Source organism: Triturus cristatus, chromosome 2_1 (assembly GCF_964204655.1).
Source record: "Triturus cristatus chromosome 2_1, aTriCri1.1, whole genome shotgun sequence".
NCBI classification, from domain to species: Eukaryota; Metazoa; Chordata; class Amphibia; order Caudata; family Salamandridae; genus Triturus; species Triturus cristatus.
Window position 1 is genome coordinate 86,665,248 of NC_140581.1, and position 27,714 is coordinate 86,692,961.

The 27,714-nt window shown below is 46.1% G+C and overlaps 1 protein-coding gene across 3 annotated transcripts in view; it reads right to left on the bottom strand.

Annotated features, from left to right (window-relative positions):
* The window catches only part of LOC146863805 (phospholipid-transporting ATPase ID-like), a 696,782-nt gene that overhangs the window by 111,190 nt on the left and 557,878 nt on the right, over positions 1-27,714 (bottom strand). For all 3 annotated transcript variants that reach the window (XM_085628123.1, XM_085628125.1, XM_085628124.1), the window contains exons 16-17: positions 19,796-19,984; positions 3,066-3,181 (exon numbers count right to left, since the gene is read on the bottom strand). In XM_085628123.1, coding sequence (XP_085484249.1) covers positions 3,066-3,181; positions 19,796-19,984 — 305 coding nt within the window. The remainder of the gene's footprint in view (positions 1-3,065; positions 3,182-19,795; positions 19,985-27,714) is intronic.

The following is a 27,714-nucleotide window of genomic DNA, read 5'->3' on the forward strand; positions in this document are numbered from 1 at the left end:
ATCACCGTTCTTTAGCCCACTCTGCCACCCCAGTTCAGACATGGCCATATGCAAATCAGTCTGACCCTGTGCCTCATGGGAACAGTCCAGCCCGAACTGCCAAGCCATGCCTTCCCTGGACCGGAAACAAACTTCCTAGGACCGGTTTCTGGCATTTCAGCCGTCTTCAGCCAGGCTTGCTTGAATCCAGTGGCAATTGGAGGCGGTGTGACCATGGCATGATACACTGAGAATGGAGGCGGTGAGAACCATGGCATGATACACTGGGAATGGAGGCGGTGTGACCATGGCATGATACACTGGGAATGGAGGCGGTGTGACCATGGCATGATGCACTGGGAATGGAGCTGGTGTGAACCATGGCATGATACACCGGGAATGGAGGCGGTGTGAACCATGGCATGATACACCGGGATGGAGGCGGCGTGAACCATGGCATGATACACCGGGAATGGAGGCGGTGTGAACTATGACATGATACACTGGGAATGGAGGTGGTGTGACCATGGCATGATGCACTGGGAATGGAGCTGCTGTGAACCATGGCATGATACACTGGGAATGGAGGCGGTGTGACCATGGCATGATACACTGGGAATGGAGGCGGTGTGAACCATGGCATGATATACCAGGCATGGAGGCCGTGTGAACCATGACATGATACACTGGGAATGGAGGAGGTGTGACCATAGCATGATACACTGGGAATGGAGGCGGTGTGAACCATGGCATGATACACTGGGAATGGAGGCGGTGTGACCATGGCATGATACACTGGGAATGGAGGCGGTGTGAACCATGGCATGATACACTGGGAATGGAGGCGGTGTGAACCATGGCATGATACGCTGGGAATGGAGGCGGTGTGAACCATGTCATGATACACCGGGAATGGAGGCGGTGTGAACCATGGCATGATGCACTGGGAATGGAGGCGGTGTGAACCATGGCATGATACACTGGGAATGGAGGCGGTGTGAACCATGGCATGATACACTGGGAATGGAGGTGGTGTGACCATGGCATGATGCACTGGGAATGGAGGCGGTGAGAACCATGGCATGATACACTGGGAATGGAGGCGGTGTGACCATGGCATGATACACTGGGAATGGAGGCGGTGTGACCATGGCATGATACACTGAGAATGGAGGCGGTGAGAACCATGGCATGATACACTGGGAATGGAGGCGGTGTGACCATGGCATGATACACTGGGAATGGAGGCGATGTGAACCATGGCATGATACACCGGGAATGGAGGCGGTGTGAACCATGGCATGATACACCGGGATGGAGGCGGCGTGAACCATGGCATGATACACTGGGAATGGAGGCGGTGTGAACCATGGCATGATATACCAGGCATGGAGGCCGTGTGAACCATGACATGATACACTGGGAATGGAGGAGGTGTGACCATAGCATGATACACTGGGAATGGAGGCGGTGTGAACCATGGCATGATACACTGGGAATGGAGGCGGTGTGACCATGGCATGATACACTGGGAATGGAGGCGGTGTGACCATGGCATGATACACTGGGAATGGAGGCGGTGTGAACCATGGCATGATACGCTGGGAATGGAGGCGGTGTGAACCATGTCATGATACACCGGGAATGGAGGCGGTGTGAACCATGGCATGATGCACTGGGAATGGAGGCGGTGTGAACCATGGCATGATACACTGGGAATGGAGGTGGTGTGACCATGGCATGATGCACTGGGAATGGAGGCGGTGAGAACCATGGCATGATACACTAGGAATGGAGGCGGTGTGAACCATGGCATGATTCACTGGGAATGGAGGCGGTGTGACCATGGCATGATACACTGGGAATGGAGGCGGTGTGACCATGGCATGATACACTGAGAATGGAGGCGGTGAGAACCATGGCATGATACACTGGGAATGGAGGCGGTGTGACCATGGCATGATACACTGGGAATGGAGGCGGTGTGACCATGGCATGATGCACTGGGAATGGAGCTGGTGTGAACCATGGCATGATACATTGGGAATGGAGGCGGTGTGAACCTTGGCATGATACACTGGGAATAGAGGCGGTGTGAACCATGGCATGATACATTGGGAATGGAGGCGGTGTGAACCATGGCATGATACACTGGGAATGGAGCTGGTGTGAACCATGGCATGATACACTGGGAATGGAGGCGGTGTGACCATGGCATGATACAGCGGGAATGGAGGCGATGTGAACCATGGCATGATACACTGGGAATGGAGGCGGTGTGAACCATGGCATGATACACCGGGATGGAGGCGGCGTGAACCATGGCATGATACACTGGGAATGGAGGCGGTGTGAACCATGGCATGATATACCAGGCATGGAGGCCGTGTGAACCATGACATGATACACTGGGAATGGAGGAGGTGTGACCATGGCATGATACGCTGGGAATGGAGGCGGTGTGAACCATGTCATGATGCACTGGGAATGGAGGCGGTGTGAACCATGTCATGATGCACTGGGAATGGAGCTGGTGTGAACCATGGCATGATACACTGGGAATGGAGGCGGTGTGAACTATGGCATGATACACTGGGAATGGAGGTGGTGTGACCATGGCATGATGCACTGGGAATGGAGCTGGTGTGAACCATGGCATGATACACTGGGAATGGAGGCGGTGTGAACCATGGCATGATGCACTGGGAATGGAGCTGGTGTGAACTATGGCATGATGCACTGGGAATGGAGGCAGTCATTTGATGTCGGCAGAAAATGTGAATGTTAGCGTACCTTCTTGTTGCATATCCCACAACTGTGGTCCAAATGCAACAGGTTCTCCCTCTGAGAGTGAAATGGATGGTTTTAAATCAGAATCTATGGGGTTACATTAAGAATATTGTGGTTCTATGAAAATAAGGCATACAGATTATGCAAAAAATATTAAAAACCCTAAAAATCTTCTATGGGTGCCACAAACCCGAAGGTGAATGCCTGATTTCAAATACACATGATGTTGCTATGTAGAGACCATCTGTAGCATTAGGAATGTTCCTGTTGCATTAGATAGAAAAACTGACACTCACATTGAGATGTTCAGTGGTGGTGTCCTTCAGGGCCTCGCAGGATCCATCCAGAAGCTCATAGATAATGGTGTCCGCCCCCTTACAGTACAGCGTCAGCCTTCCGTTCGGGTCTCGCACTACAACACAAATGAAAGATTATTAGGGCGATCAACACTAGGGCTATCCAGCTGTCCTTTACAGATAACACCAGCAGCATCTTCATAGGTTTTCTTTCTCATACTAAAGAATCATGAGAAGTCATTGGCTAGCTTGTGGTGACATTAATGAAAGCTGAGCGAAGTTACCAACTTTTGTAATTTAGAAAGTTGAAAAATGAATGAACTTCACACATTTTCCTTCAAAGCTTAAAAATGGCAGCAGACTTTTTCAGCAAAATCATTTTTACTAGAGACAAAGAAGATAGAAAAACCTGCTGCCAACAGTTTTTAACCAGTTTTAAAACTCTACCAACTTTGCAAAGTGGAGAAATATGACAAAACGTTAAGGAATACTTCAAGAAGACGTTTGACAACCTTGCCCACCTGATATAGCCACTGATATATAATGAAATGTTTTATATACTGCTCCATGCTTCACTTAGGTCCATATGCTCGACTATAGGAGCAATGTAAGATATTAATCAGTGTAATAATGTATAATTTCTATGTCTGTGATTTTCCCACTATTGTGTCACTCACTTGCCCTATATCCTTTAGGCATCAGCCTATTTATGCACACTGTTGTGACCACACAATAGGGCTGGTTCGCTCTATATATACATATTTTTCTGATAACTATTGTATTTCTGATGTCAGCAGGTACCCCAAGGCAATGGTTGTGTGTTGCTTTGGAAATCTTCAGTACTAAGTGCATTAAATGTACCTAAACATTTGGATCACAGATACGACTTTTTCCCTACTTCAATAATTGGTCCCCGCTCGGCGTGATGGCCTTTAGCTCCCACTGCGGATGCAGTTTTCCCTCCTGAGGCCAGAGGTGCTTTATGCCTCTGCTCCTGCACTCTGATTTACTTTCACTCAGCTTTCCAAGGTGATACTCCGAGGTTACTACCTCGCTCCACTCTCTAGATAGATCCACCAAGTCCTTGCCCACTGCATTTAAACAACAAATGCAGAGCAGGACGGGTTACCCCACTCTGGGATCATGGCGCACGCGGCCAGGCTGCATATATGGGAACAGTAACATAGCTCCAACCCTCATCTTTCCTCTAATATCGAAGATGATGCCCAACTGGATGATGCACCGTTAGATTTCTGTCTGGATTTAAGTATGGGATCTACCTTGAGTGCCAAGGCGGACGACATTAGGACCATTTTAGATTAGGGAGGTTCTGCCCCCCGGATCGTTTTAGACCTATTGGTGGCATTTTATACAGTCTCTCACTCAATCTCCATCAGACGCTTATCGAAATTTGGAATCTGCTTGAAAGCACTGGAATGGCTGTCTCCCTTTATCGCGGAGATATCTCGGTCTATCCTTTTAACTCTCGGTCAATCTCTGTCTAATCTGGTCACATGTAGGGTGCCCCGGGTCTCCTCTTCAATATTTCTCCTCTCACTCTGTTATTCATTCTATTGGATATACCAATGTCTTACACTGACAATATGCAAATTATCATCTCTTTTGCAAGTTATGTTGCAGACACCCAAAAACGCCTCTCACCTCGCTTAGCAGCAGTTTCTATCTGGATGCTCAAGAATCATCTGAAGCTCAACTGTGAAAACTGAGATCCTTTTCTCTAGACACCTCTCTTCCGCCTGGTCACTGTCCTGGTGGCGTCCAGGTCAAGGTTCCACACCCATCCCCCCTAACTCTGTCAAAACGATGGGATTTTTCTTTGATTCTGATCCATCATTTAAGACTTAAATGAATCGGATTGCCTCATCTCACTTCTTGATCTTGAAAATGATCAGGGAATTAATCTTCTTCCTTTTACTATCATCTCGTAAGTCCATTATGCAACCATTAATTATATCTAGGGTATCCTGACTATATTCTACAGCAGCTTCAGATCATCCAGAATGCTGCAGCTCTTCTCATCCTCATTATTTTCTCACAACAATCAGTCTACAAGACATCCAATGGGCTCCAGAAAGGAAGTGCATGGTTTTTAAGTCTCCTTATCTCATTTATAAGTTCTTTCCTCATATCGACCCTGGCCACCTCAGGTCTAGATTCAAACCTTACACTCTATTCCTTAGATCACCAGGGCTTTGCTCCTTCAAATTTCTACCATCAAAGGAACCCACTCCGGTGACGGAGCATTCTTCTACTTGGCTGCTAGTACTTGGAACTGTTTGCGTCACTCCATCCGAACATCTCTCACATTCTGGGACCTCCTTAAAACCTGACTCTTCTAGCATTGTTAGTTTTCACTCCTCTCTACCGCTCTGCGTTGTATCTCACAATCTCTTCTACCCTGAGCTCCAGCTCACTCCATGGGTAGCAGTGTGCTTTACAAGTCACTTTCATTGATTCATTCATTCTTGACACTCAGTGAGCATGTCTCACGCATTAGTCCCATGACGTTCATGATGGAACCATTGTGATGGATCTTCATCACCTGCATTAAAGTTCTTGGACTTTGTTGCTATTTTCAAGAATTGTCGCGAGGGGACCTTTTTGCTCCTCCGTGCACCACGTATCTTAAAGTGGACATCCACCTTGCATGGAGGGAACAGGTGTCTGCGCATCTTTGGTTTGTCCTTTTGTCTGGACAAACTGAGCATCTCTTTGCCCCTCTCTGTTAAATGAATCTTACTTTAGGCAGGACCATCAGAAATACATGATTCTGACGCAGTGGCTTTTTCCATCAATGTCAGACTGCAAGAAGGAGATGCTCTTAATGGAAATCTAAAGGGGTTCCTGTGCTACTAAATATAGTTTCTAAGGCAAGGACAATTAACTTAAAATGTACAAAAATCCATCATGACAATACTTGGAGCATTAGATGCAATGACCAGAGGAGAAATTCACATCAAGTTCAAAATACTTATTATTTAGAAACATAAGCTATTTCGTATGTACTAGAAAAATAATGTATACATCATTTAAAAAACATCTAGCATTTCACTTCATTGTTGTTTCAACCATACACTTACTCATACCCTCTCATTCGTCCACAACATACATCTAATCACAAATATAGGACAAGGTTCCTCAAAAATAGGAAAATAAAACTGAAATAATCTTTGTCACTATTTGGCAAAAATAATGATAGATATAATGTCACAAACAGTGTTTCCTATAGGGTACATTTAACTTTTATACATTGTATTTCTGAAACATTGGCCATTTTTCATTATAAATTTCTCCTGTGAAATTTACAATGAGAATGTGATGCTCTTGCCACATAATCCACATTCTGCTACAAAGAGGGATGATTTTAACAAGAAAATCTTTCATGTTCTAAAAGAATTAAAGTTATTAAAATCACTGCAAAGGTGGGAAGCTGAGCGCCTTGGTAAAGTCACCTGGTTCCCTTGTGCTTCTGATGGATATATTAAGGCATGTAAGGAGGTGATGCCTTTGCATCAATGGTAGGCTCTCTCATTGGCTGCCTTTGGGATTTGTTCTGACTGTTTTGCTTTTGATTTGCTGCTTTCTTCACTATTGTATTTGCCGCCTCTGAAGCACAGCTTTCTCACCAGTGTCTTCTGCCCTGGGTGTTTTCATTCCTTGCAATGCTGTCGTGCTGGGACTATTGTCTTCCTGCATTGTCCTCGTCATAGCCCTCGTTATATTTTGGGTTTGAAGCATGAGCAGTTCTGGGCCTGCAGGTCAGGCCCACATGCTGCCGGGGCTCCACACCTCCACCCCGTAGAGCAGTGGTCTTCAAACTTTTTGATGCCAAGACCCCCCATCAAAATGTTTTCAGGCGTAAGGACCCCCTCCCGACAAAAATTTCTAGAACCTAGCACTTCTTATCAGTGACAACCATACATGTTCTCCAGAGAAACGGTCAATCTGTGGTTGCTCCTCATAAGTACCAGTTTAACACCCAAATATTGCAATAAGCAACCCAAAGGTGACCAGTACAGCTTCACAAAAGGCCTTCTACATAGCGGCAACACCTGCTGCTGCTTTTTAGCAACATTTGAATCTTTTGAGTAAATCATTTTGTTTTGTTAAAATCAGCAGATAATGCGGCAGATGATGGATTATGTGGCAAATGTAGAATTATGCCAAAATCGCTGCGGCTGCACAATCACAAAATTCCAGTGGCCCTTGGTATAACAATTGAAATGCATGGGCTGAAACGTTATTGCATGGCATTAGATGAGAACCATACTATATTTCATGGATGCTGACTGTTGGCATTTACAACGGCATGTAACGGAGGTAGCTGAACATCATTCATCATAATTAAAGCATACGTACGTTTTTTAGGTCTTTCACCGTCAGGTAGCTGAATATAAAATAACGGGCAGTTTCAATGAATAATAAATACATTTTTAAAAGTTGTTACTCAGTGGGAAATGTACTATGCTAAATTACGAAACCTCTATTAGTTGATGCACTGCAGAAGTCTGTGTGAAACCAGAGAGCCACAGAGTTAAATGGTGGTTGGTGCAGTGGAGAATAGTGTGACCTGTGTATTTTTTGTGCAATGAGGTCACAGCCCAGGACAGAAAGCACTGTCAATATGTAAGTCTTTAGTTTATTCTTGTATTACACACAATACAAGATAGACCGCTACAAAATGCGCAAAATGTTTTACTATAAAATGGTGCTTCCAAAATATAGGGACTTATTTATAAGCACCTTGCCCTGCCGGTCGTCTTTTTTTATGATGCTCTGGTTGCGCAGAGTGCAGACCCAAATCTATGAGGCTACGCAAAGTCACTTTGCGTGGCTTTTCATGGCCTCCTAGACATGGTGTACGGCAACGCAGCACAAGTCGATGCGTTGCCTTACACTGGCAACTGACATCGGGGGGGGGGTTACATGGGCATTGCGGGGGGTTTCCTTTGGATTTTGACACATTACCAGATTTACAAGGATCTGTAAACCTAAGGATGCGTCAAAACTGTAAGCTGCCCCAGGGGATACGTAACAAGGAGAAATATCTTTATTTCGCCTCATTTGTTTCCTCTTTCTTTGTGTAGCACACATAGAAAGAGGAAAAAGCCTCCTTGGGTTGTTTGTACGCAGGAAGGCGTGCCTTCTTGCACAAAAACAATGCTGCCAACAATGCAGACGCCCTTGTACCATGGTGCAAAGGTGCCTGCGTTGGCGCTAGGCACCAAACTGTGTGCCGGCAGAAAGGACAGGCGTGCACTGTATCTTATAAATACAGTCCATTCCTGCTCTTTTGAATTGGCAAAGCCCAGCGCAGCATCAATACCTGCAGAGTTTGCAGCATTAATACCTGCGGAGTTTGCAGCATTAATACCTGCGGAGTTTGCAGCATTAATACCTGCGGAGCTGCCCCACACCATTTCATTGTAAATAACGCCCATCGAATTTAGTAATATCCAGACCCTTTGTAATGCAAGTTTCTTTTTACATAACTGTCCCTCCAACACATATGTAGTAAGCACTATGTAAATACAAAGACAATTAAACACAAGCACTTCACAGCTCTACCACTCAAATAGCTTCAAGTGATTTGATCAATTAACTGCAACAGGGCTCTCCGGCCCTGAGAAATCAAGCCAGGCAGACAGCAAAACACACCTTACTGCCAGGGTGCTGCTGGCCTGAAAGAAGTGCAAATGTGCACAACAAGTTAATCTGAAAATTCTTTACATTTGCAGATTAACCCATTGTGCACATTTGCACTTCTTTAAGGCCCGCAACACCCTGGCAGAAATGCATGTTTAGCGGTCTGCCTGGCCTCCATTTCCCAGCTCAGGAAAGCATTTTAACTAACTCTCTGGGCCGTTTTATTTTAGCAAATGAAGAACGCGACCCCCTTTCCATGCCTCCACGGCCCCCCTGGGGATCGCCCCCCACAGATTGAATACCTCTGCGTAGAGACACAAGATTTGGCTGCCAGCCGCACCATTCCCATGCACAGCGCCTGGCAGCGGCGTTTCCTAGCCCGGCTGCCCCACACACACTTGGGCATGTTAAAGGAAAATGTGTTCCATTCCCATTCTGTGCAGTTCAGTCTTTTTTCACCGGAAGGATGTCCTTAGATACAGTGAACTTTGCACAGGCCTGAAGCATGATGGGAGAGCACTGGCTTAGTGATCTCAAAACCCAGAGTTCAACCCCAGCTCTACCTGCTGCACAGGTTTTAGATTCAACACCATTTTACAACATCACGAATTTTAGGTCTCTTTCCTCCTGTAGGCAAAAGCCTATGGTGGACCGCAGTGCCTGGAGTGGGATGAAAAAGATGGAGAGGTCTAAAAGGGGTGTGGCCTGCGTAATTAAGAGCATAGTTAAAATAAGGAAACAAAAGTCCCATGCTTCACACAGAATGCTACCTGACTAGTATCTGGGTGTCTCGCTAGAGTGTTTTGTTATTACGCCCAGACATAGTGCACAACAACAAACTTGCGCCTAAAAAGCCAGACCTTTGGGCCCTGTGAATGCTTGCTAACACTTTGACATACCCGAGTTACAACAATGGTTTTGATATGAATAATTAGAATTCGTAATTACAAATGATACACATGTGATCATGACTCAGTGCGCGCTGGAGAGAGGCCAGGATTTGGATGAGCAGGTAGTCTGAGCACTATTACGGCTCACTGACAGATACTGTGAGAAACTTTCACTGCCTCCAGTTCTCAGTCATGCCAACTCCTGAATCACAGTCTAAACACACCTGCACATATAATGCCAACTCAGTACACATGCAGTGTACACATGCTAGAAAAGCCTACAGCTCGGCCTCTTAGAGCAGAGACCGTTTGGCTTTGCCAAAACTTACTAAAATAAATTCCAATTACATTTTTACAATCTGCCGACAATTGGACATATAACAAAATGCACAGAGAAAAAAACTGCACTGAAATAAAAAGAGTTTACAAATATTAATAAATTCAGTACTAGTCTTCACCTACTGAAAATACAATGTATATGCAATCAATTAATATGAATTTGCACTGATACCAATAACAACTTGAAAAAAGTCTGTACTATTCCCAAGCTTTTTCTTTCCTTCATAGCCATGTGAGACTGATTGGCATTGCCAATGCTTGTTTTTTTGCTCTGAGCAGATGGTAAATGTACCCAGGTACCTTTGGCTGGCTTGGGGCGTCATGTAGAGATTAGGGGAGTAGGGGTGGAAAGTATGAGTTGTTTTCTGGCAGAGGGGAGAATTCTATGCTCCCCAGTGTCAGAATAAACAGTACATTAGGCACGGCTGCATTTTACCACGTGGAATTACTCCTACGGCTGCACTAGAGTCTTAGGCTACAAAAATACCATCAACTGAAAAGGCGAGATCATGAAAGTAAGCGTGTGTAGGTAAATATACATCTATTATATATAGCTTCACATGTATCACCCTTGCTGATATATATAGGTATATCTGCTTGACATTGTAACATACAACCTCGCACCACACTATTTGTACTAGTACATATAGAACAGTGAGGAGAAAGACATCTTACATGTAAGTCATATGTAATGTGTAAGAAGTCCAGTTGGGTTAACATCACAATCAGCTGTCGCCAGTGCTTAATTTGAGCAGGTGGTTTCCGGTGCTCGGCACCGGCACTTAATTGTCAGCACCGACACTTATGACAGCTGCCATATGGTGGCGCTGCTTCTGTAAATTAGAGATGAGCAGACCAACAGTTGTTTATTAAATTAATATAATTTAAAAACAACTAATACATGAATCAATGTTGGCTGCTTGCACAAAAACATGCACTTTAATAGGACGTACAAGAACGGATGTTTAACTCAGAAAGGTACCGCCAACCCAGCTTTCTCCGAAGCACATGCACTTTAGATTCACTGAAGAGCGCAATGCCCAATGTAAAATGATGTTTTTTTTTAACTGTTTTAGCTATTGAATTACGAACAAGAAACATTTTTATTGTCACATGCATGCAAAGGTTTTAATTAATCATGCATAATAAATTACTATTACTAACTAATACCTGCCTCCCAAGCCATTATTTTAGCTTTGGGGGCCTGAATAGTCAGAAATGTCGCACTTGTAGCAGTGTGATGGTTAGTAGCTGTGTAGGTACTGTCATTGGCAGCGCTGGCAGGGCAATGGGTGGACCAAACTGCGGTGGCCTCCTGACGTGGGCCCTCACACTTATTGTGTTACAAATGAAGCACCAGCTGGTGCACACCCCGCACTATAGTCAATCCCTGCACACTATAGACGATTGGCAGCTGCTGATATTCAGCTGATGGGGTACAGACCCTTTCCCCTTCCCCTGTTAGAGAAACCTGTTATTCCTTGTGGTAAAATCCAATGATGGCTACACTTCTCTTTCCACTCAGTGTTTTGTGGTGTGTGTGTGTGTGGGGGGGGGGGGGTATTTGGTGACAACAGTGCCTATGTCATCCTTAGGACACGACAATGCGACCCACAACGCGGGCCCCACTGTGGTGAGTGGAGGCCGTTCATGGTCCCCTTCCTCTTTCAAATGCTGGGGCTAGAACTGCCTGACCCTTCAGAAACCCTGTCTTCTGTCCCTGAGTTGGTCAGCCTCCTAAACACACCTAGAATGAGCAGCGCGCCTGACCTTTGGGCAGGGTTGGGTCTTTTTCCCCTGTTTGTGTGGTTCTGATGCAGCTCCAGGATCCTGCCCAGCAGCAGCGGTCTGGACAAAGGAGAGCCAGGGTGGGTAGACCAGTGGTGTAATGAAAAATGATGTTCCCCTGCAGAATGGGCTCAGTGGGTCCCCCTGAACGGTTGGTTAACCCTTCCAATACCTGGGCTTGCTCGGTAAAGCAGAGTGGCTGAATGTATGATGTTACAACGCATACATTTACTACGCTGCCTTTAAAACACCATTTTTACATTGCAACATCCTTTACAACGCATTCATTTACATCGCATGCCATTAAAACAAATTTGTTAAAACTACATTTACAACGCATTCCATTACATCGCATTATAACTTTACAACGCATACCATTACAACGCATACTATTACATTGCATTTAAGGTAAGTGTTGGATAGTGTAGGGGTAAACATTGCTATTCTAACTCCAGTGAGGGCAACAGTAGGGTAAGTGTTGGATAGTGAAGGGGTAAAAATTACTATTCTAACTCCAGGGGTGCAACAGTAGGGTAAGTGTTGGATAGTGAAGGGGGAAAAATTACTATTCTAACTCCAGGGGGTGCAACAGTAGGGTAAGTGTTGGATAGGTAAGGGGTAAAAATTACTATTCTAACTCCAGGGGGGTGCAACAGTAGGGTAAGTGTTGGATAGTGTAGGGGTACTATGCGTTGCAACGGTATGCGTTGTAATGACATGCGATGTAATGCCTGCATTGTAGTGACATGCGTTGTAGTGTCATGCATTGTAGTGACATGCAATGTAATGGCTGCGTTGTAGTGACATGCGTTGTAAAGGATGTTGCGATATAATCACTGCATTGTAAATGTGGTGCGATGTAATAACTGTGTTGTAAAGGTTGTTTCCCGAGTGGCTTTTCCGAGCGTTTAACTATTTCTTACTCCATGCCAGTGCACACATTCTGCAAGGCATGCAATAGCCTCCAGAACAAGTAACCCTGGGGGCACCCCCCCCACTGTGGGGCCTCAGTTACACCCCTGGGGTGGACCAAATTAACATCTCAGATCGTTTGGTCCTCTTCCGTCGTCTCCTCTTTCCTATGGAGAAGGCGCGGGAAGCTGCCCTTGACAACCACCTTATATTCAAAAGGGTGCTGCTCCCATCACTGGGACTGGGATTACCGACACAGCATGCGACCGAGCATACTTAGGGGTGTCCATGAGGCAGTACGTCAGTTCCACTTCCATTGATCGACAACTCACATGGCCTATGATGTAGTCACCCTTGATACTAGGGCGGAGCCTAAAACTGTGTTGCTGCTCTAGCTGGTTTACCTTGCGACAGAGACAAGGAAGATGAATTCTCTGAAGCAGAACCTGACTTTGTGTATCAGACTTGACACCCAACTGCCGACAATTGGACATATAACAAAATACACAGAGAAAACTGCACTAAAATAGAGTTTACAAATATTAATAAATTCAATACTAGTCTTCACCTACTGAAAATACAAGGTATATACATTCAATTAAAATCAATTTGCACTGTTACTAATAAAAACTTGAAAAAGTCTACTATATTCTCAAGTCTTTCCTTTCCGTCATAGCCATGTGAGACTGATTGGCATTGCCAATGCTTGTTGTTTCACTCGACACTTACATTCATGTTCGCTTCACAGACACTGTTCTCAAAGCCTGGCGTCAGGATGCCCTTTGGTAGCAGTGTCCCTAATCACGAACGCGTTGCGAGTTGCGCGGTACTAGTGGCACGGTAGATTTACATGTGACTTTACTGCTACCGCACGGTAAATCCGCTCAGTACCCCACAATTACAAGTGAAACCCCACGAACTGGGGAATTCCCATCTGGGACCGCAGTTTCCTGTAGTTTCCTGGAGTAAAAACACAGTGAATTCCCAATTCCGTGGGGTTTTACCAATACATGTACCCACTGCTCTGAGCATTAGGTACATGTACCCAGAACCTTTGGCTGGTTTGGGGCGTCATGTAGAGATTAGCGGGGTAGGGGAGGGGAGTAGGAGTAGTCTTCTGGCAGAGGGGAGAATTCTATGCTCCCCAGTGTCAGAATAACCCGTACACAGGGCACGGCTGCATTTTACCACGTGGAATTACTCCTACGGCTGCACTAGACACTTGTGCTACAAACTATACCATAAACTGAAAAGGCGAGATCATGAAAGTAAGTGTGTGTAGGTAAATATAGATTTATTATATATAGCTTCACATGTATCAACCTTGCTGATATATATGTATATCTGCTTGACGCTGTTACATACAACCTCACACCACACCATTACTACTAGTACATATAGTACAGTGAGGAGAAAGGCATGTTATGTAATGTGTAAGAAGTCCAATGGGGTTAACATTACAATCAGCTGTTGCCAGTGCTTAATTTGAGCCAGTGGTTTCCGGAGCTCAGCACCGTCATTTAACTTTCAGTACCGACACTTCTGACAGCTGCCACTTGGTGGCGCTGCCTCTGTAAATTAGCGATGAGCAGAACAACAGTTGTCCTGACGCCCATCTAACAGAGATTTACTAAACATTTATGCAATGCAGCAAGGGAACTTGTAGTGCTACGCTGCGTGAAAGGGCAGAAATGTATCATATCTACTAAGATATAGCACACACCTCCTCTCTCCTTGAACTTGTGCCAGCCTAGCACCAATGCAGACACCCATGTGCCATGGCACAAGGGGGCCTGTGTTGTGATCAGAGTCGTTGTTTTGTGCAGGGAGGGATACATTCCTGCACAGAAACTTTTCTTAGAGGCGTTTTCCTCTTTGCATATGTGCCCCTCGTTACTCCAGCCTCAGCTAGCCCCACCATTTTGTCACACACCCAGGTTTACATGCTTTAGTAAATCTGGGTTTGCCTAAAAATATGTGGGCGGATGCACAGGAACGCCCATGCACCACCCAATGTAAGGCCCCCCCAATTCAAAGTAACGCAAGGCAGAGCTCTTCGCTGCGTGCAGGCTTAGCGCGGCTCTGTCAATTCTGAAATATATTTTGTGTCATGACGGTGCCATAAGTGACGTACCCACGACGCAGAATGTTAATATCTGAGCCTTAATGTGAGGAGATGCTTGAGGAGAAAGTAATCCATCCAGGATCTGAGGGCCACCTGAGCAGCTGCCGGGGGCTACCAAGAAACAGAACTATGAACATTCCCACAGGGGCGGCAGAGAAGCCCCCAGTGGACGAAGCTGCCGGTGAGACATGCTCTCAATGTGCCATTTATGGACTTCGGAAACTTCCGCCCTCTGTGCGCGTCACTTCCTGGAGGGACTATTCTTATGCACAGCAGCACATCTCTTCTGTAGCTCAGGCAGGCCCTGGGACTTCATATTGGAGGATCAGCACCCCCCAGAGACAGGCTAGGAGGTCTGTCCTTCCACTCAGTGCAAGCACCTTCTAGTTTGTCTTAGACCGGCTGCACCTCTGTAAGGACATTCACACTTCTTGTGTGATAGGAGCACATTGTATCAGAAGCCCTCGCCCATTGACGGGGACTGGATAAGGGTTGGATTGCTGACCCTTGGTACCGCCGAGGAAAGGCTCCTGTTGGTTGTGGGGGACCCCAGGGCTCTTGTCAACACTTCTCTTCTTCTTCTGACCATTGCAACAATATCCAAGGAGCTACAACATCAGTAGTAAACAGCAGCGTCTCACCTGAGAGCTGACAGCAACCAAAGGCTGCCACGGCACCTGGGCGGAGGGGGCCGACGAGAGCGCTTCTAATCCTCTCTGCACAGAGCGCCTCGCCTTGTCCTACAAAGCTTCGGCAAGTAGCGCTGCAAGAACTTACTCCACACAGACGCCTCACGGGGCCATTTATTTTTATTCTCAGAGATGCATCACAATGATCTGAAGTGACATAGCGCCCCCTGGGAGCGCCTGCTTCCCCTGGAGGTGCATTTTCTGCCCACTGCATTTGTCAAGCTGTGTCTGCGCGAGTCAGTCCTGACGTCTCCGCGTCACCGCAGCGCGCGCTTCCACCGGGGGATGTCAGTGCTCCGCTATCTGTAGTCCTCCTGGGCTCCCCGCCTGTGTCCAAAGTTCTTACAAATGGGATTCGTTTGCGCCTCTCCCTCGCCAGAGTATACAAGGGTGTTGGAACAAATTGAATGTTTTAATTACTAGGGATCGGAGAGCTGAATCCCTGGCTATCTGTAGGGAGAATACTTATTTGACAATAACATGCCAACTTACCAAGGAGAACTGTAGTTAGTTGACAGTTATGGCAATAAAGTTTGTTAAACTGGCAGAAATCAGCTCCTCGGACGTCTAAGAGGCCAGTGTTTCTCCAGCCCCTCTGGTGGGGGCCCGCGGGGCAGTAGCAGAGGCCCTCAGCAATAGCAGCAGTTTGGGAATTTTTCAAGTGCTAGCAATCTTATGTTAAACATTTTGGGGGCCCTGGACAAGGCATATTTTTTGGGCCCCTATATGGAACAAATTTGAATTTTATTACCCATGTACTGCTAATTCAAGCCTGTGTCATGCCAAACAGTACTAAATTATATGTCAAACTTTAACAGAGCCACAAAGATTAATTTGACCCTGGGTAGAGAGAGAGAGAGAGAGAGAGAGAGAGAGAGAGAGAGAGTCGGTGATAAATGTAGGCCGAGAAGATGAGCGGTTTAGATAGAGATTTAAACTAAAGTAGACAGAGGTCTAATAGAGAGAAGGTTCACTTTCCTAGGGGCCCCTTGGGAGGCTGGGGCTCTAGGCATTTGCCCATGCCTTAAAACGTCTCCGAGTACCATTTATTTGTGGCCCCAGTGCCTTTAATTCTTCATGTGGAGCAGCCTTACTTCCAAGTGCTCAACTGTTACTTCAGTGAGCTATGTGTCCAGTTTTATGGTAGTGGAAAATGACTGGCATTAGATCCAGACAAGGCTGAAGAGGGTTCTGGCACCCAGGTGTTAATGGTGTTAATGCAGTGCTTCAAGAGACAGGTGCCTTTGACGCATGTGAGTCGGGTGAATGCTGCCATGCGTGTCTAAATGCCCACTCCATGGCTGGTCTGGGTAAATCATTGACACATTGTAAAGGGTTATTCTCATATTCAAATGTCTCACTTATCATTATTATGTCTTTCTTTTATGTTCATTTCCTTTGTCGCGTCCTGCATGTTATGTAATAACTTCAGCATGCGCACCTCAGACATGTTTATGTTTGAAGATGCATTGTTGGGGTTCTGTTCCACTCAGAAGCTCCAACCGTTGGATTAGCCATTCAACAGTTGCGCTTCTCTGAGGACAGCTGTGCTGGGGCGATGCAAAGCTTCACTGAAACTCACCTTATTCGTCTCCTCCTCCTTGGATTACGGACCACTATCCGCACTTTACACACATACGGGCTCTCTCCTTTACGTAACAAATGCATACAACCGCTACATCCTCCCCGACTTCAGGAACTATTCAGAAAATCACAGGAAACATTGGGAACAACTTCAATAAAGTGTAGCCAGGCTAGAGGTTGGCGTCTTGCAAAAGCAAAGAGTTTTCTAGAGTAAATACTGGGCACAAATAAGAAGCGACATGTGCTTCAAAGACTGTCGTTTAAAATAGTATATTTAGAATTTTAAACCTGTGTCTTCAAAACAAATAATGCCAGGAATAATGTATTTCTATACATTTGGGTGATTGAAGCAGAATCTAGTCCCTACCAGAACATGCACAGTTGTGTCCTCATCACTGGTTACCTTTCCTCAAGTGTGTGTCACAAAAAAACAGTGTGGTTGTGGTCAAGCCTCTTAGTTGACGAGGGCGGCCATGGAGAGGTGCTGTGTGGTGCACCGTCATCATGCTGTCACATCATGTGGTCCTTCGTCCCTGCGATGACGCAGAGAGTCTTAACCCAATCAGATGAGAGAAGGAAGAGCCTTATAACGACAGCCTTAGTTGTTCAAGATGCTGTTGGGTGTCGCATGAGTGGGTTTGGATGGTGGATACAACTGTGAGACTTGATCTTTCCAAAAAAGCCAAGTTGGATACCGCCCACCTGAGATCTTTTTCACACGTGCCCAAGGATAACCTGGAATTCTCATGTAAGTTCAGTTGTTTTACCCAGTTTCTAATGGAGGGGAAAGCCCTTCTGATCCTTGTGAGAGTTGGAGGTGACAAGAGCATCTGTGGCTGAGCACAAACTCTGTATTTGTAGTGCCCAACTTCAGATGTCATTCGACAGTCACATCGGATGCTCTTTGGAAGTGCTCTCTGTTGTAGTGTTCCAATGATACTTCAATGTATAGTTATTCATCATCTGCGAGTTAGCAGTTAGAGTGTGACCCTCAAGGGTTCCACTTAGAGATTAAAGACAATAGTGCGCACTGGGGAAGGCTTGAGGGTGTGCTGGGTTCACAATGAATGCGCCAGTCCACTTTGAGATGCGACTGTGTTTGAGAGCAGAACACAATGCATACTCTCCTCCTCCCAATGAATGCTACATTGATTTGGTTATTTAGTGTTTTATAGAGCGCAAACGTGACCCATTAGGGTATCAGAGCGCTTTACAGAGAAAACACGTTGCATACAAGTATGAAATAGTCAAAGAAAAAAATATATAAGTAGGAGTAAAAGGAGGTGAAACATGTAGACGAGCGGCCTTAATCTTATTAGACTTAAGTGCCGCCTTCGACACTGTTGCCCACCGTACCCTGTGGCAATGTCTTAGGAAAGGAGGTGTGGCAGGTAGTGCCTTGAATTGGATGGAATCCTTCCTGTCTGAGCGCAGCTTTCAAGTGGTGCAGGGATCACACTACTCTAAAGACATCAAGCTGAAACAGGGGGTGCCTCAGGGGTCCCACCCTGTTTAATCTTTACGTCACCCCCTTAGCGAAGATCACGGATAAATTCGGGATCAATGTTGTGTCCTATGCCGATGTTACTCAACTGGTGATTTCCCTTACACAGGCAAAGTATAAGGCAGCCTTCAATTTTGTGTCCTGCCTGCAAGAACTGGCTTCTTGGATGGCAAATAATTGCCTGAAATTGAATGGCAACAAGACCGAGGTGCTTGTGATAGGGAAAGCTCCATCAGTGTGGTCAACGGCATGGTGGCCCCAGACTTTGGGTCCCACCCCCACGCCTTGTGAACAGGCTAAGAACCTTGGGGTATGGTTGGACACCAAGCTCTCCTTTGAGCACCATACCAGGCGGGTGACAGGCGCCTGTTTTGGAGTCCTACATGGTCTGCGGAAAACCTTAGATGTGTTGCCTACTGCAGCCAAGAAAACTATGGTGCATGCTCTGGTGACATCGCGTCTGGATTATAGGAACATACTGTACCTGGGTGCAACTGCTAAATGTAGGCAGAGACTCCAGTGTATCCAGAACGCAGCAGCACAACTAGTTCTAATGCTTCCTAAGAGAGCCCCTGCTAAGAGGGCCTTAGCCTACCTACATTGGCTCCCAATTAGGGAGAGAGTTCGGTTCAAGGCTCTGTGTGTTAGCCACCGGATTATACAAAGGAAGGGCCCCTCCTACCTACATGACTTATTAACCCCCTACTCACCGACCCAGCAACTAAGATCTAGCGGGACGGGCCAGGTGTGTGTCCCTACCATCAAGAGAGCAAGGATGGGTGGCCGCTCCTTCCTCTACGTGGCAGCACAGCAGTGGAACAAACTCCCTCAGAGCCTCCGGCTGGAGGGCTCTGAGGTTACCTTTCGGAAAGGATTGAAAACATACCTCTTCCCTTCTGTGTAGACCCCCCTTGCTATGTCCTGATTTTTAGGTCTCCTCTTTTGATCCTGAGTGTAGCTGGTACCGCAGAGCGGGGACACACTAGCCTAGTGTAACCAGGCGCTTTATAAATGTGATTATTATCATTTATTATTATCTGGGGAATAACAGGGCGTATACAATGTTCAGATCATAATGCAGTGAAATCCAGCTACTACATTTGTGGGAGTACAAGGTCAGTACAAGATGGACAGCAGCCATTCTAAATAGACAACCTTCAATCTTCACCAAAACATCTGATGTCAAGCTTACAGCCGACATACAAGAAGGATAAAAAAGTGCTGTATCTCACCAATGACTGACATCCTCTTGCGCACATTGTTGAAATCCAAGATGGCTAACAGCTCATATGTTTTGGTTTCACCCATTTCCACCACTGTGATAGTCTCCGGTGTGCGGGAGCGGAACACAAAACCAAAGTTCCGAGCCGCTGTGACGAGGGCACCTTCATCAGGAGACTGGGCCTGGTACACCAGCTGACCTGAGGCACAGGAGAGAAGTGATAGATTTAAGAGGAAAGTGATTCACTGAGATAATGCTACACAACATTGAAGCATTAATAATTACTTGTGCTTTGTGTTCCCAAATAGTTTCTCCTCCACTGCCTTTGTGCCATCAAACCCAAGTGTTTGAGACTCTTTATATACTTTCTTATGCATTTTTTTTAAATATCTTTTTTATTGGCATTTATGTGATGAAAAAGATTATACTCAACACAATTACACATCTATAGTAAAAGTATCATATAACATATTGTACACATCTGGAACTTTTTCTGTTACATTATTTATGCATCTTTGTTTTCTTCGTAGACTCCTTTCTGTACCAATTTGTCTCCAGATTGACCATCCCTTCAGGTTTCATTGCAACAGTAAGATAATCCCTCACTATGACATTCTATTTAGTAGGGAGTAATCGGGCCTACTATCAACATTGTCCGCCTTAGATGGGTATATTTTAAAGAAGCATAAGTCTGCCACATAATAGAGTATTCAAAGATCGCATAGGAGAAAGTAAAAGCCATATAAAGAGACAAAGAAAAACACAAGAGAACAAACTCTGTGTCATTGTAAAATGAACATACAACTACATCTAACGATAAACTACCAGGGGTACTTAGTCTGTACAAACATCTGCGACAAATTAACCAACGCTACTGTGAGGTCGGGGTGTACCCAGGTGGGAGGGGGAGGGAGTGGGGATGAAGGGGGGAAAACCCGATAAAGCTCCAAGCCAGCAGGGGCAACACCCAGTGCCTACCCCGATCAAGTGTACATCCTAATTGTGGCCCGATACCGGAGACGCAATCACCCTCCACTCCCCAAGAACTCCGATGTACCTACCCATTCCGCAACAGTCATCCAGCCATTAGAGTGTGTGTGCCTCTCCCAACCCCTCGGAGTCAGTTGAATTTGTGTGTGAGGCCTGTTTAGGTGTATGTCGTGTATCCCATGCCCTCACTATGTCTGCCCAAGGCTCTGCCAGTGGCTTACGCCGCTTTGTAATCTTATCTTCTTTAATCAATGCCTTTTCCTCTGCTCTAGCCCAGCAGGAAACATCATCTTCCCAGTTGACCACAAAAGGAGTCTGCGTCGCCTTCCTCCTAAGAGCTATTCTCCTCTTAGCCAATAGGAAAGCCAGATCTATGACCCAGTCTTTTGGATTTGGGTGTCTGGAATAGGCCTAGGAGGCAAACATACGGAGAGCATGCCAGATTACAAGACAAAACCCTGTTGACCATATATACAATCTTAGTCCAATAATCTTTAAGCCGAGGACAGGTCCAAACCATGTGGTCAAAATCAGCATCTCTCTGCGAACATCTGGCACAGGCATGGTCGTCACTCCCATATACCACGTTCAGCCGGTGTGGGGTAAGGTAAGTTCTATGGAGCATATTGAATTGTATAAGCTTGAAAGCCGCATTCCTGGACACCTTTTTTGGGCTACCCAAAAGATTCTTCCACTCCTTCTCTGTCGATTGCCTATTCAGGGTACCTTCCCATCTCTCTTGTAGGCGAGGCAACGGTCGAATCGTTATTTCCATTATTGCCAGGTAGAGCCACTTCACCAGATGTCCAGCTGAGCCCAAAGTCACCATTGCCTGTTGGGCCGCATAGGTTACTGGCTCTTTCACATCTGTTCCTCATAGTTCCGCCAGTGCCGCCCGTATCCTATGATAGGTCAAAAACTGCCCTGGTGGTATCTCATGGTATTCCAGGAATTCATCTAACAGGAGTAATTCACCATCTCGGTAACAATCGCCAACCGTCTGCACTCCCGTTTGGTCCCAGCCATACAGCTGTCGCTGTGTAAGGGGGGGACCCATTCCTTGGATCGTGCCGTACATCTATCCCAGCATGTCACTGCCACTGAGAGTAACACCCCATGCCTTTCATCCTCTGGTGACGGTTGAGAATCCTAGGGAGTGAAACCACTTGTGTGGCGCCAGGTGGGAGTTATAAAGCATCTAACCCTCTCCCATCGAGCCACCGGGCCAACCACTGAAACTGTGCCACCAAATAGTATGCTTCGAAATCAGGGCCCCCCCCCAATCCACCTCCCGCGAGCAGAAGTCGCAAAGTCTGCAGAGATACTCTATTGCATCCGCCATCCCACACTAAATCCCTTAATATCGCATCCAAGGTCTTAAACTAATACTTAGGTATCACCACTGGTAAGTTAATGAAATAGTATAGGAGTCGAGTTAATACCACCATTTTAGATAGCGCCCCCCTAGCCATAACTGGCAGTTTGAGCATGCGCCAAAAGGCCACATTCACCCGTAGCGCTCTCAGGGCACCTCAAAGGTTCCCTCCAAACAGATCTACTTGACTATGAAAGATATGAATCCCCAGGTACTTAAAGGAGGCCGAGGCCCATTCCAGGTCCAGTGGGAGGGTAAGAGGCCTAGCAGGGGCAGGGGGCAACAGGAACACATAGGTTTTTCTCTTATTAATTCGTAATCTCATGCTCAGCAAATTCCACCAAAATGTGCAGCACTAACTGGATCCTGCTAGACCCATCCCGTAGATATATTAACACATCGTCTGCGTATAATGATATTATGTGACAGGTCCCATCGAGAGCCACCCCTAGTCATTCACTTTCCTGACTGAATCGTTCTGCCGATGGCTCCATTGCTAGAGTAAAAAGCAATGGCGACAGGGGACATCCCTGTCGGGTTCCTTTGCTGATGGAATAAGGGGCCGACACCATGTTGCCTGTGCGCAGCTGAACACTAGGATTTTCATACAGGAGGCGGACCCAGTTTAACCACCCTACTCCCATCTGCATCCTTCCCATTACTGCTAGCAAAAAATCCCAGTGCAGGGAATTGAAAGCCGTTTCCAGGTCTATCGCCACCACTACTGCGTCGGGGTGGTCTCCCAGGTCTTTCTGGAACAGGACATTATATAATCTCCTCAGGTTATTGGACGTGGAACGTGAGGGGATAAAACCGCTTTGGTCCGTGTGGACCACTCGCTGCATGCGCGGTAGGAGCCTGGTTGCCAACGCTTTACTTAAGATTTTAAAATCCATCTTTAACATTGATAAAGGCCTAAATTCCGTTACCACTGCGTGGTCATTCTTGGTCTTAGGTAAGGGGATCACCAGCGCTTCTCTAACTGAGGGTGGCAGTTGCTTCTTCTGAAGTGCAGATGCATACACCTGTTCCAGCCTCGGGGCCAACATATCCACAAAGGCAGCATAAAATTCGGCCGGAAGGTCATTGGGTCCTGGCGTTTTCCCCCGTGCAATTTCCTTGATTGCTGCTCTGATTTCGCCTGCCTTAACCGGCAATGCTAGCGAGTCCCGGTCTAATCCCTGTAACCGCAACCCGTCTAAATATGCCAGTAGTACTTCCCATTGGCTAACTCCCAGTGGCTCATAGAGTTTCTCATAGTACTCCCGAAACGCATCATTAATGGCCCTCTGACAGCAGAGTACCTGCCCATTTATGTCTGTGATACTGGGAATTGGAGCTCCCCCATCCTCCAGTTTAATCAACCAGGCCAATAACTTCCTGGCCTTGCCCCCCTCTACATGTTGCCTTGCTTGGTAAGTTCGAAAAATCTAGTGCCCATAGCCTGTCCCAAGTGGAATTATAAAGGCTCCTCACATCTGCCAGTTTATTCTGCACTGCAGCCCCCCCCCCCCCTCCATCTCTCTATCCAACACCGACATTTGTGCTTCCAAGGCTTCTAATTCCCGGGCAATCTCTCATCTAGTTCCCACCACCTGTCCTAAGCATTGTCCCCTCATTACTACTTTAAATGCATCCCATTCCACTAAGGGGCAGCTAGTGGTTCCCTGGTTCTCTGCAAAATAGGCGCCTAGGGCTACAGAGAGGAGCTGCATAAATCCATCCTCCTCCAACAGGACATGGCCCAATCTGCACAATTTGATTGGGGCCCTCTCGGGGGTAGGGGCGAATTGTAGTAGCAAGGGACTATGATCTGAAATTGATCTACCCAGGTATTCAGCCCCAGATAGCATCGGGATCAGTTTATCGGAGCAGAGGAACATATCTAGCCTTGTGTGCAAATCATATAGGTGGGAGTAGTAGGAGTATTCTCTCCGTTGTGCATTATGTGATCTCCAGACGTCTAGCAAGTCTCACTCCGTAATCCAGTCCCCTAGCTATAGTGGCAGCGAGTGTATCCCATAGGCGAGGAGTAGATCTATCCCATCCTATGTCGTACACACAATTAAAGTCCCCTCCCATTATCAAATCCTCGTGTGTCACCCCTGCCAGTGTCCCAGACAGCCGTTCCAGGAAGGGAATCTGATCACGATTTGGTGCATATACACTTCCCAATATCATTTCCCTGCCTTTCAATTTGCCCTTGATCACTACGAATCTCCCGTCTGCATCTATTATTTTCTGGGAGAGCTGGATGGGGACCCCGGCCGGATCCCCCCCTTGCAAAAGCTGAATAAGTAGTTGCAAATAGTTGCCCTCTCCATCCACGTCTCAACCGAGTTACCTCCGTCTCCATGAGGTGAGTCTCTTGTAGCATTACCACATGCGCGCCCCTGCGTCTGATATAGTTCAGTATACTGTAACTTTTTGAGGGCGAGCCCATACCCCGGATATTCCAGGTGAGGAGTTTAAACTCCTCGGCCTGACCAATGTTCTGTGCCATCTGTTAACACTGTACCCCCCCCCCCCCCGCCCCCCAGCAACCACCCCCAGAGCGTCAGCTTGAAGAATTGTCCCAAACCTCCTGGCATGTAACAACAAACCCAACAGTTCAACTCCCCAACCCATGAGTGGACTGACAACGGTCAGCTGCCCAAAATCACAAAAAAAAATACTGCATGCTACTAAGCCACAGCAAGTAGTTAAGGCCCAAAGCTGCTAGCGCGAGGGCCTATACTTTCTTATACATGTATTGTCATGCTCCTTGAACTCTCTCTCTCTCATTCCCTGGGTGAAGATAGCTCTACTCCACCGATACTCTGCTCTTTGGGTGTTGGAGAATCATGAGGGGCCATAAGTACAGCTTTCCATATTGGACGCACCAGCTCATTGTAACTTTTCTACGTTTGTGGTGTGACGGAACCAAAGAAAAGAGGTCAGTCTCTTTCTCCAGAACAGTCACAATGCTCCTAAAGAATGCTGTGATTCATTTTTCAATGCACATTTTAAACAGTCCATTACCAAAGTAAGCACATTTTAAGCTATTACAAGTCACAGTATCAGAAAAACTCTTACCGAAACGGTGTCATATGCATATATTGCGATAAATGCTTGAGGTTGTGCCAAGAGTACTTAGAGAGGTTGCACACACTTAAATTCAAATTCAAATAATCTTTATTCGGTTATTAAAAAATAGCCATAAAAGATACATATAATACAATCGGGCCTACATCTAATACAGAATAGTTCATACATCTATACATCATTCATATTAAAACAGACATGTTAAAAGCAATTGATCAATATAAATATTAAAAACCGAGACAATGGTGTTCTGTTCATTTGGTCAAGTGAGAGTTTCCAACCTCCCTGGAGAGAAGTATCATGAGGCGCCAATCTATTTTTGGTTCTTTCGTTTCTACTCCCTATAATGAGGGCAGCCTGATTAATCCTCTCCCCTGGTCTTTCTTAATCTGACTGCCAAACGCAAAAAATGTACCATACTAAATAGAGTGAAAGGTTCAGAGGCGAGTTTAAGAAATAAGAGAGCCGCTTTGGCCTGTTTTATATTGGCGCGTTTTAGGATTGTTTTTAAAAACAGAGAACGTGGGTAAGCATAAAAGGGACAAATTAAGACGAAGTGAAGGGTGTCTTGCGGAGATCTAAGATCGCAGCCGCAACACCCTTTTAAACTAACGTCATGTATAAAGCCCGCTGGGACGAACAGAATGTGATGCAGCAAATCCAGTCTAAATCTAGACATTAGGAATCTATCCTGTCTATTATACATATTGGCAAGATAGAATTCCATGCCCGGTTGAACTTTAATGAGCTGGTATGACCAGCCCGTCTCTTGCCTCTCTGGCCCTATTCAGATGCTGCCTACAATCTATCTTTATGACACCCTTGTCTCTGCTAACCAACGTACATGGTTCATAAAAAAGATTTTCATGCCCCAGGCTGGTCAGTACATCCCTTACATATTTAAGCCATGGTATTCGGGGCCACTTGTCCCCTTTCATACAATCCTCTAAAATCAATCTGCTTAAGCTTGCCTCTGGGTTTGTCCAAATTTGTATCCAGCAAGTGATTGGTTTAAGGGCAGCCTTAGCAGTGAGATAATCTATGCCTAGCTCCTCATGTGCAATAAATGAAGAAATACATGTTGGCACTTGCAAAAGCCTTTTTAGGAATTTGTCTTCTTCACGTTGGATGTTCCCCACATCTGAAAAACCCCAGACCTCGCTCCCATATAGGATCTTTGCACAACATACCGAGTTATATAGTTGAGCAATTTCATGCGGGGACCAGCGACCCAATCTTGTCGCATAGTTCATAATAGACCCCGCAGCGCTGGGATGTTGGCTACATTTATAACTTACTAGGGGCTTAAAGTTAAGGTCTTGGTCAAAAATAATCCCCAGATAATTGAAAATTTTAACTTTTTCCAGTATATGGGTTCCTATCGAGAAACTACAATTCTTAGCTGGCTTTTTACCCACTTCCATGACATATGACTTTGAAAGGTTGGGCACTAGATCTAAATCCGCCATGAACCTAACAAAACCATTAATAAGTGCCTGTAAACTCCTTCCTGTGTGGGCCAAAAGGACTGCGTCGTCTGCATTTAGGAGGACTGGTATACTTCTCCTCCCTATGCAGGGGCAATATGCCTCCAGTACTCCCAACGCCTTATCTAGCCCGTTTATGTACAGCGTAAATAGAAATGGCGCTAAGATACAGCCTTGCCGCACCCCTCCCCAGCATTGAAAGTCGTCTGTGAGGTCACCGTCATCGGTGAATCTCACCTGTGCCGTTGTATCGAGGTGAAGTGTCTGCAAGACTCATATCAATCCTGGTTCAATGCCCATCTCTGCCAATATCTCCCACAGCTTTCTTCTGTTGACACAGTCGAAAGCTGCTGAGAGATCCATAAAGGCTAGATACACAGTACCTTCCCTAGCCAGAGTGTATTTGGCCACTAGATGATAGAGATTAAGGCACTGGTCTGTGGTAGAGCGCCCATTTCGAAAACCATACTGGAGATCGGTGATAATATTATGTTCTTCGGCCCAATCCAAGAGACGATTTAAGATAACTCTCCCCATAACTTTCGCCGTGACATCTATAAGGGATATTGGGCGATAGCATTGTGGGTCATCTCTGTTTCCCTTTGTGAATATTGGGACGATGACGGCAGTAGACCATGATCTTGGCATGCCCACCTCTCTAGCTGCATTTAGTACCCTGGATAATATTGGAGCCCAGAGGTCCACTTGACTTTTGAATAAGTCTGGTGGAATCCCGTCAGGCCCTGGTGCCTTTCTCAATGCCAGGCCGTCTATTCCTATTTTAACTTCTGCAACCGTAAATGGGGTGCACTCCCCCTCGGGTAGTTCTATGACTTGAGATTGCTGCATCTCGTGATTGCTCCGATTATATAAACTTGTGAAATGCGCTACCCAAGTCCTCTGGCAAAATATGGGACGCCACTTGTGGCTTGTTCGGGGCTTGGAAACATGGGTCATTTATTATTCTCCAGAAGCTTGTCATATCGCGGTGCT